At 35.8% G+C, this 11,023-nt stretch overlaps 1 protein-coding gene across 1 annotated transcript in view; it reads left to right on the top strand.

Moving 5' to 3' along the window:
* Window positions 1-4,915: 4,915 nt before the first annotated feature.
* Window positions 4,916-11,023, top strand: part of OSTN (osteocrin) — a 73,954-nt gene continuing 67,846 nt past the window's right edge. The window contains exons 1-2 of the mRNA XM_006871869.1: window positions 4,916-5,014; window positions 9,122-9,336. Of these exons, the coding sequence (XP_006871931.1) occupies window positions 4,916-5,014; window positions 9,122-9,336 (314 nt within the window). The remainder of the gene's footprint in view (window positions 5,015-9,121; window positions 9,337-11,023) is intronic.

Genomic DNA, 11,023 nt, shown 5'->3' with positions numbered 1-11,023 from the left:
AAATCATTCAACAGAAAATATTGATGGACTAACAAAATTTCAGACATGTCTAGTTTGGTGCACTCAAACAGTCAATAAATATCCTTTGGGTGTGTGTCTGTGATCTGCCGTGTACATGAGGCCGAGTAGATTTTTAAAGGCTAGGCTATATTTATCTACTATCAACAAAATAGAGAAATAGAGCTGAACCAAGTCTTTTCCTTCCCTCCCTATAATTTCCTCTGTTTCTAATTTTGCAGCAATAAAGTTTTAACTAGTTAATCAAATGTCTTTTGTGTGGCAGGTGCCAGGGTGTTTGTTTTCACTAGTGTACCAAATTCCATATTTAGGAACTTGGCCTTTGGTTAACTGGCTACAAGCATAGCTTTAAGCTATTAAATGTGTGTATTTAAATTCAGCATTTATTTTTATATCTCCATTCCCAAATAATCAGGATGTGGTTATCTGTAAGATGATACGTATTACTCTTTCCTATATACGCCCAAGCACAAAAATATATGCCCTAGACATAATTATCGATATAATAAACAGCCATTATTCTGAGCCATTTATAAGATTGCAAAGATGAAGAAAAACCTGCACAGTAAAAAGTGTATGAAAATAGTTGTAAGAAATTCACAAGTAAAGACTTATAAAATTGGGGAAATTCACACTTTGTAAACTGTTTGTAACTTGCTAAAAAGAAATAGAGGAAAACATAATTATAGTTATCTTTGATTAAATGAGAGAACTATTTAAAGCAAAATATGTCAGAAATACAAGATAGTAAAAAATATACTATGTCTTTATTATATCACATATGAGAAAATGAAGACAAAAGGAAAAACATATGATACATCTAAAAAGTTTTAGCTATTAATGGAGATTTTAATAATAAGTGCTACATATTAGAATAAGCAAGTTGCTGGTAGTGCCATTGAGTTGGTTCCAATTCACAGCAATTCCAGAGTTAACTCTTTAAAGGAAATGTTTACCAGAGAACTTTCACATTGTTTTGTTGTTGCCTATTTTTCAGTTTCAAGAGTAGCAAAGTCATGGATTATGGTTTTTTAATCATTACCAAAAAACTAGTTTAAATATCAATTTTGTAACAAAAACAATACGAGAAAGTTTACTGACCCCTTACAAGAAAAATATGGATAATAGCAAAGTAGCTAGTGACTACAATGTGTGACAAGATGCCTAAACAGATTAGTTGGTGACATAACAAAGAATTAGTACATGGAAATTAAAATTATATTTGATAAATATACATTATAGACAATTCTGAAATATATTTTATCTCAACTTAAATCTTAATAGGCATAGATAAGACACGTACTACCCTATCTATATAAAACACGTATCTATCCTGATTCTAGAGCCCTAGTATGGATCTGTAGAATAAGCAGTGGAATACTAACTGAAAGGTCAGTGGTTCAAACCCACAAGCCGATCCTTTGAAACCCTACACAGCATTGCTTTGAGTCAGAACCAATTCGACGGCACTTAACAACAGCATCCTTATTCCAACACGTAGCAATTATCATTAAAACTTACATTAAAATATACAATTTTTAGAATGTGTCATAAAACAAAACAGAGAAAACTGAGTAAAGGAGAAATACGTTTCTTTTGGAATAATTCTCTTTTAGAAAATTAGAAATATTTAGGTCAATTTCTTCATCATTTCACAAGTAAAGAAGATGAAGTCCAAACAGATTAAATGATATACACTTAAGGTACACTAATATTATGCAGAGAAACACTCAAAGCCAGGTTTCAGATTCCATCCTAGCATCCCTTTCCATTTGCCCCTAGCAAACTTTCCAAATGATATTCTTTGAAGGGGAAAAAAATAAGCTTACAAGGACTTTTTACCTGTAAAGGATGGACTAAGGAGGTCTTTGCAAATGCTATGTACTTGGATACAAATCTACTATCTTCTATCCGTTAGCCCATGATCTTCCCTTTTTAGGGAAGATCCCCTATACCATGCAGTGTTTAGAGAACAGCAGTGGTCTGATTGTCAGCTGGTTCACATAGATAGTAACAAAACCCAAACAATTGCCTTCTAGTTGATTCCTACTCATGAAGTCCCTGTGTATTTCAGAGTAGAATTTGACCCATAGGGTTTTCATGGCTATTACCTTTCAGAAGCAGATCATCAGGTCTTTATGAAGAAGCATCACTGGATGGGTTTAAACCACCAACCTTTCAAGCAGTAACCAAATGTTTAACAATTTGCATCGCCCTGAATATTGTTGTTGCTGTTGTTAAGTGCTGTCAAGTCAATTTTGACCCAGAGCAACCCTGCGGTTCCGACTCAATGGCACCTGACAACAACAACAACAACAACAATTGGGTTTCCAAGGAGAGCTAGTGAGCTTCAACCACCAACCTTCCAGTTCAAATGACTTTGCAGTCTGACGCATTAGCCCACAGCGCCACAGGACTAAGCCTTAATTGGTGTACAGTGTTTTTTTTTTTTTTTTTGGTTTTGCATTTAATTTAAGGAATCAGAAATGTACAGATAATACATATTTATGACTACTACCAAGAGTTTTAAAAAATACAATATTCTGACATATTTGATTTAAAAATATAGACAGGCATGTGTTGTTTAATGTCCATTCTGACAACGTTCAACTGCATTGTACGTCCATGGTACCTTAGGTTTTGGTTTGTGTGTGTTTGTATTTATTTGTTTGTTTGTTTTAAAGGAAAGCAGTTTGCCTTTTGTTTATTATTTCCTCCAAATTTGAAAGGAGCCCTAAGTAACGCAGTAGATTACTACCTGGTCTGCTAGCCACAAGGTCAGCAATTTACTCTACCAGTCACTCTGTGGGAAAAAGATGAAGCTTTCTGTTCCCATAAAGATTTACAGCCTATGAGTCTGAACTGAGTCAAAGGCATGCAACCACCAACACAACCAATGTTTTTGAGGAGTCCTGGTTGTGGCACCATAGGATAAGCACTGGACTGCTAACAGCAAAGTCTGGGGTTCAAATTTACCAGTCACTTCTCAAAAACCATAGAGGGTTACTATGAATAGGAACCAAATCAATGGCGCTTAACAACAATAAATGGTTTCAAGGACTCTAAACGTAGACTCTTGCAGTATTAGACGATGGATACAATATAGGCAGATGAGGTGCAGGACATGGATCTGAGCAGCTCTTGGTCTCTGTTCACTTGGCTGGCAGGTGGACAGGCAAGGCTGGGTACACTCTGCACCCTTTCCTCTGGCTCCCCCTCCTTCAGCTTCCACCACTATTGTCACCAGCAGTAGCAGCAGCAGCAATGACAGCAGCAATAAAGTGGATGGCCACAAATGTACTTCCAAAGGGTTTTAATGTGATGTTCGCACAGCATCCAGATCACATAACCTTCTACTTTCAGAACATACCATGGACACTAAGTGACACATACTTTTATATAGTTAGAAATGTAGTCATTTATAGTACCTTCAATAATCTCATTCCCTTCCCTTCTTCCCGCCCTAGAATCAATGAACTAGTATGAATCAACTTCTGTATTTTTATACTCTAATTACATGTATATGTTCAAAAACATATCAGGTTGCTTCATGTGTTTCCAATTTAAGTAAATGGCATCATACCATAATACCATAATTATTATTATAAAACTGCCATTTCTCTTCAGAACTGTACCTTTGAAATCCATGTAGGGTTTGGTGTGCGTATAAAACCAGTTACTTAAGTGTTTACACACACACACAGACAAGACACTCATATCGTTGGTTTGAAGTCCATAGTATAAATATATTTCAGTTGATGAATCCATTCCTTTGTAAGTGGGACACTTGACTTAACGCTGGCTTTTTACTATGAACGACAAAGCTATGAATTGTGAGGTGCACGTCTGCTTACATGCACATGTGAGAGTTTTCCTGGAAAGCAGAACTGGAAGTGGAACAGATGAGGCATAAGTAGGACAAGATCATTTTCCACTTTCCATATATTGCCCAATTTTCTCTAAATAATTGGTTCCATTTACAGTCTTACCAGCAGTATTTGGCTTTTTACTCTCTCCTAACATTATCCTAACATTTGTACTGCTGACTTTAATTTTTTGTCAATCTGATATGTGTAAAATATTATAGCAATTATACTTATTTACATTACCTGATTATGAGTTTGCATGTGTTTTTTATGTTTATTATCTACAAAGTTCTCTTTTTTTCTATGACCCCCCCATTCATAATGCTCGCATATTTTTATTTAAGTATATGATTTTTAACTTTCATGTTTTACAGGCTAATTTTTTCATAGATGTTGAAAATGTCTTTTAGTTTGTAATTTGACATTTGATTTTGTGTATTGTATCTTACCATATGCAATCTTTCAAGTCTGGTCTAGTGGAATTTGTCCATTTTTTTTTCTTAAAAGTGTCCACAGATTGAATCTTTTTATATGCATATTTAAGATAAGGACATAGAGATATTTCCCTATTGGATATATAGTTTTATTCAAAATTTGGATTTAAATACTTTTAGACACAGGACATTCTCTCTGGTTCACCACAGACCCCACCAGACCTGATTCTTTTATACTTGGCCCATTTTATACATGTTCCCTTGGATACTTGAGATTGTAATTCCTGGATAAAACAGTAAAAGCATAGCATTCCTCATATGAACTAGATTTCTCACACATTCAGTTATTTTGCATTAAGTAGATTGTAACTAAACAACCCCAGTCTAAGTTTCCATGGAAATGAAGCCTGGCTAGAATTCATTAAGGGAATTGACAATCTCCATTATTATTTCAGTTTTGCAGAGATGCATGCCAGCAAATAAAAGTAAAATACTTTGACTTATCACTTACCTCTAACTAGCTTTATCGGAGTTTTTGGTTTTTCTATCTTTGTACACCAAGCTAAAAATGTTAACCCTGATGTGCGTGACCCTCAGATGCTGGGCTGGAGAGTGGCGAGTGCACATTTCATCCTGGCTGTGATGTTGATGCTGTGGAGCTCAGGAAAAGTGTTCTCAGTGGATGTAGCAACAGAGGTAATGGAAAATAGTATAAAGGACCATATATGTTTTATCAATATAGCCAATTCAACTAGAAACCAGTGCAGCACACAAATGGGAACACTCCTTGAAACTACAAAATCAATCACATAGCCATATGAAGAAGCTTCAAAAACTTAATGGAAATCATCCCTTATAGATCAATTCCATTTTCCACAAGCTTTTTGGAGCTCTTCTTGTATTTTCCAATTACCCTATTTTTATTCCCAACATGACAGTGAAGACTGTATGCTTCAAATATAAGAAGTAATAGTAATTAACCTTGTCTTCCCAATAGAATCAGAGCAAGTCCTATATTTAATGTTACTGGAAGTAAGAACACATGTTTGCATCCCTTGAACAACAACCAGAAAGTAATTTCATATATACATGTAATCAAATCAAATTATATAAAAATTAATTGCTTTGATGTAAACTTTAAAGTTGTTTACATGTCAAAATATGAATAATTTTGTCCAAACTTATCAGTGTGCAAATGATTTCTAGGTGTCATAACTGAATAGTAAAGTGAAAGAAATGTCAGAACATGTCCACACACAAAAATATAAATTTGGCTTATTTGAGTTTATAAAAAATGTGTATTCTTTGTACTTCTTGAATAACAAAGAGAGACTTTTGAAATTCATTTTACCAAAGAGTTTCTTCTGGGGATTGTTGTTTTTATCAAGTGCCATTAAGTTGGTTCCAACTCATAGTGACCCTGGTTTCTGAGGAACAGCTGGTAGGTTTGAACTACTCACTCTGTGGTTCTCAGACTAGTGGTGACACCAGGCATCCCCTGAGGATTAAGGAATTCTTTAAAAAGAAACAAAATCCTATTGTATAAGTGGTACTAGTTGGAAGAATAAAAATTTTTTGAAGGTTTTGTTTTTTTGAGGAAATGTTGGGTGATAATACAAGATCTAAAGATTTATTATCTTCGCCTTAGGTTAGTTGCCTACCCTTTTGGATTTCTTTCTCATGATTATCATATCTTCTTATTTCAGTTTTGTCAGACTTATATAGGGATGCAACAAAAGTTGGAATTTTAAAAAGAAGTTGAAAGCAGGTTGTAGATTTTGACCTGTAGATTTCAGAGAGCTAAGAGAGACTTTTAGTGTCTTTTGTATGATTGAAAAGGTGTACGAGGCTAATTAACTTCATGGCAGTACTCCATTGGGATAAATGAGAGAGATATAAGAAGTCAGAAACAAGGTTTAAATGGTTAAGAGATTACCCTAAATGGTGAAGAGGACTTAATGTAAGTCATTACTGAGGTCAGCGGTTCGAAACTACCAGCCGCTCCACAGGAGAAAGATGAGGCTTTCTACTCCCGTAAAGATTTACACCCTTGGAAACCCTGTACAGGGTCGCTATGGGTCGGACCCGACTTGATGGCACTTAACAACAACAAACAACAACATATCAGAGAAATTGTTCAAGAGTAACTGATTCAATTTAGTAACAGATTTGACTGCCTTAAGAAAGAGGCAGCACAGTAGCATTGAGTGTATGTGTCAGACTATAAGAATTTCAAAAGAGAATTACTAAAGTCAAAGATGAAAATGTGGAAATCAGAAAAAGAAAGGACAACATACATAAGCCAAGAAAAAAGATATGAGGTAAAGGAAGTGAAGGAATACAAAACTAAGACCAAGAACCTGGAACCTAAATGATTGTGAGTGAAGAGACAAGAGGACAGATTCCTGGGGTTAAAAGTTCTTCCCATCGGGGAGTATGTTCATGCTCTTGGAAAAGAAGCAGAATCTCCTTTGGACCACAGAACGACTTGGGATTGCTAATGTTTTGTTAAGTGCTGTCAAATTGGTTGTGACTCAGAATGACCTTTTATAGGGTTTCTGAGACTAAATCTGTGCAGGAGGAGTCTCTTCTTTCTGCTGTGGAACAGTTGCTGGACTTGGATTGCCAAGTCTAGTGCTTATCCTCTAGAGCTACAGTGCTACCCAAAATTATTAATAGATGCACACAAATATACACACACATACACAAATACTTCTATTGAGTCCAGGAAACAAAATGACAGACATCAAAAAGTGGACATCCCTCACATGCTTAGATAACTTGAATGATGAAATTCAAACATGTAATAAAATAAATCTTACATGAAATAATAACTGGGACCACTATGACTTACTGTACAACTTCATTGCTGTTGTACATAAGTGCCTTAAAGTCAAGTGACTCATAGAGACCCTGTACAAGATTTTCTGAGAAGGACTGGTGGGCTTTAACTGCCAACCTTGTGGTCAGCAGTCCTGTGCTTATCTTAAAGTGCTACACGGGGACTTCAGACCCTCATTAGTAATTTATAATAAATATACCACATGGGTGAAGATGGTAAATTCCCTGAGTACAGAGGTTGGACTTTGTACATCTTTGTTTTCTTTACGCATAATGTGCTGGACTGCAAGATCAGGTTGAACCACAAAGTTGTCTGTTCAAGTTCATCAATTGCTCCTCAGAAACCCTACACAGGGTCGTTATGAGTCAGAACTGACTCAATGGCATTTAACAACAACAAACAATGCAGAGCCTTGTACATAATTGATGCTTAGTAACTAAGAAATGAATGAACAGTGAAAGAAAATAGCACAATGTTTAGTTTTCTCAGAATTTATCCAAAAAATACTTGTTGTTGAACACCAAGAAGCTCTGATGACATGATGGTTAAAGTGTTTGGCTAATAAGCAACTGGTTGGTGGCAGTCTGTTTTTATAAAGATTTGTTAAGTTCTGTCAAGTTGGTTCCAACACATAGCAACCCTGCATAGGGTTTCCAAGGAGTGGTCAGTGAGCTTGAACCACCAACATTGCAGTACTAACTGACTTTGCAGTCCAGCACATTACCCCACAATGCCCCACCAGATGTCCTCTGTCCTATAAGTTTGCTATGAGTTAATATCAACTTATGGTTTTAGAGGAATTTTTAATTTTTGTTTTGTTTTAAATTGAATAATAACTATGAACAGAATCTCTAGCTGGTACAAATAGTTAATGTGCTCAGCTGCTAAACCAAAAGCTGGAGGTTCGAGTCCGCACAGAGGTACTTGAAAACCCATCCACTGAAAATCCTATGGAACACAGTTCTATTCTCAGTAGTCAGAATCAGAATTCACACAATGGTATTTTTTGTTTTTTTTTTTGCTTGTTCTTGATTTGTTGTTGGTGGTGCTTTTTATGATTGTTGGTTTGGTTTAGTTGGTTGGTTTTCAGCTCTTCAGGACTAGGCACTGGATTGGTGGTGGTGGTGTTAAGTACCGTCAAGTCAGTTCTGACTCATATTGACCCTGTATAAGGTTTTCAAGGAGTGGCTGGTGAGCTTGAACCACCAGCCTTATAATTCAAACAAACCTGGCAGTCCAGCGTATTAACCAGCAGTGCCACATGAGGACTCCTGAGCACTGAATAGAACAAATAAATGATTCATTAGCAGCAATACTTACCCTCAAGTTACCCTCAATATTATAAGCATTCTAACGATAAGGTCAGAGGCTCAAACCCACAAGCCTCTCTCCTCAGAGAGTTGCTACGAATTGGAACAGACTCTACATCACTTAACAACAACAATTCTAGTTTAAATGTAATGGGTACTTTGATGAAAGAGGTATAAATAAATTGCTATGGGAGTGATAAAGAAAAATGCAATTGTCACTGGAAAGGAATCAAAAAGAAAAACCAACTAATATTTCAGATACAGGCCAGGGGTCTTTTAATTTTCTTTTCTTTTTTATTTTGTTTCAATTTCTTTTCAATATATCTCACTTCTCTGTGTTTCAGTTTCCAAAAGTCTATCTTTCTTTATGGATCATAACTCCATAAGATCCTGGAAAATGTTTCAAAAAGGACATTTCAGCTAACAGTTATTGTTGTTGCCTTTTAAGTGCCATGGAGTCATTTCCGACTCATAGTAATCCTGTATAGACTTTCCAAGGATCGACTGATGAGTTTGAACCACTGACCTTGTGGTTAGCAGTCCAGTGCTTCTCCACACCAGGGAGTCAAATGCAAGTGATTGTGTTTATTTAGGGTTTTGTTGTTGTTACTGTTGTCTTAATGAATGGAATTGCTTCTCTCTGTCTTATAGGCCTTTGAATCTGGAGTTACAGATACACAGTCCCAGTCCACAGTGGAGGAAGGGAAATCAGCTGCTGATCTGACAGCAAAACTCTTGCTTCTTGATGAACTCGTGTCCCTGGAGAACGATGTAATTGAGACAAAGAAGAAAAGGAGTTTCTCGGGTTTTGGATCTCCTCTGGACAGACTTTCAGCTGGCTCTGTAGATCATAAAGGTAAACAGAGGTAAGTTAGCTCTGGGAGAACAGTTTTCATTTTCTAGTTCTTCTAGTTCTTCCGCTCTGACTGAGAAAAGCACAGTGAAAACATCGTAGGTAATCAGATTTGACAGTGTGTTAGATAACTTGTGGAATTTACAACAGGATTTTGGGAAAGACTTTTTAGAGAATAAAATCACTGCTACCATATGAATTAATATTATTATCATAATGTTTCTAGAGGAAGATCCTTATGCATACACAAAATAACTATTATAAGACATCACTGTCATTGGGAGTTGGAGGAAAGTGTGAAGTGAGATAAATCTTCTGGACAAATCAGTTTTCTATTTAACAGTGGTAACCTGAAATCCGTTTTTATTTTTACACTTGATGAAAAGTTTTTCAAAATATGTGAATGCATATGCTCTCCTAAATTAGAGGCACTGAAAAGCTCTGAAAACCTACAGAGAATACTCATGTGTTTGAATAAATCTTCTAATTTTAAGATATGTATCTTTTACAGATATTTTATCTTCTATGATCCTCAGCATTTTAATCTGTAAAATGGGAATAATAATTTCCTTGGTAAATATAAAATGAAATAATCAAGTAGAAGTGTTTTTAAGGTACTATTTAATGTAACAGATCTATAGAAAATAAATCTCCCTTTAGTCATTGAGTTTCTGACTACTCTAAAGCAGTCATTCAAACAGCATTCAACTTCTACCCCCAGAAACATCTGTTCTTTATGCTGTTCATTTCCTCTCAGCAGTGGCACAAGAGACCACCAGTTACCAAAGCCAGGAATTTGCTAGGCTTCCTTTCCTTACCACAAACATTTCATTTTTCACTAAATCTCATCAATTCTCTATCTTGCATATCTCCAGAATATTCCTTCTTTAAGGTTTTCCTAATTCTGGCCTAAATTATTATCTTTCATATATCTGCCCATTCTTTAGTCTTTATTTATCTCCATCACCCTTTATAACCTGTGTATCTTCTATGTTGCCACACAAGTGATCATCTACAACAAAATTCTTTATGTGGACCGTGACCCATTCCTCACAAAATCAAATGCATATTCCTTAACCAAGCCTTTAAACAATTTTATGATCTGGCATATTATTTCTTCTTCTACTTGTCTTCAGACCTTTTTCTGCTTGATTAAGTATCCCAAGTATTACCTGCTTAAGTGAAATCTTAAGACCTGTGTAATGTTTACTCATGGCTCTGTAACCTCATTATATTAAATTATTCTTAGAATCCAGGTGTCTCAAAGCTACACTGGGAAGTAATATCATTACTTGAATACTGTAGTTTATCCTACTTGTACTTGAATAAATGATCCTACACCTGGATTTAAAAATTCATGCCACATTTTAGCTCAACAAATATGATTTACTGTTGTTGTTATATGCCCTATAGTCAGTTCTGACTCTTGGAAACTCTATACACAACAGAACTTAATAATGCCTCATAACTGTTGTTATGTTTTAGTCCTTTGTTGCTGCCACTCTGTCAATTCATCTACTTAGGGATCTTCCTCTTTTTTCTATGACCCTCCAGTTTTCCAAGTATGACATTCTTCTCCAGGGACTGGTCCCTCTTGATAGCATGTCCAAATTATGAGACAAAGTCTCACCATCTTTGCTTCTAAGGAGCATTCTGGCTGTACTTCTTCCAACATAGATTTGTTTGTTCTTCTGGCAGTC

Source organism: Chrysochloris asiatica, unplaced genomic scaffold (assembly GCF_000296735.1).
Source record: "Chrysochloris asiatica unplaced genomic scaffold, ChrAsi1.0 scaffold00177, whole genome shotgun sequence".
NCBI lineage: Eukaryota > Metazoa > Chordata > Mammalia > Afrosoricida > Chrysochloridae > Chrysochloris > Chrysochloris asiatica.
Note: the sequence above shows the minus strand (reverse complement) of the source record. Positions and strands in the feature narration are given on the sequence as shown.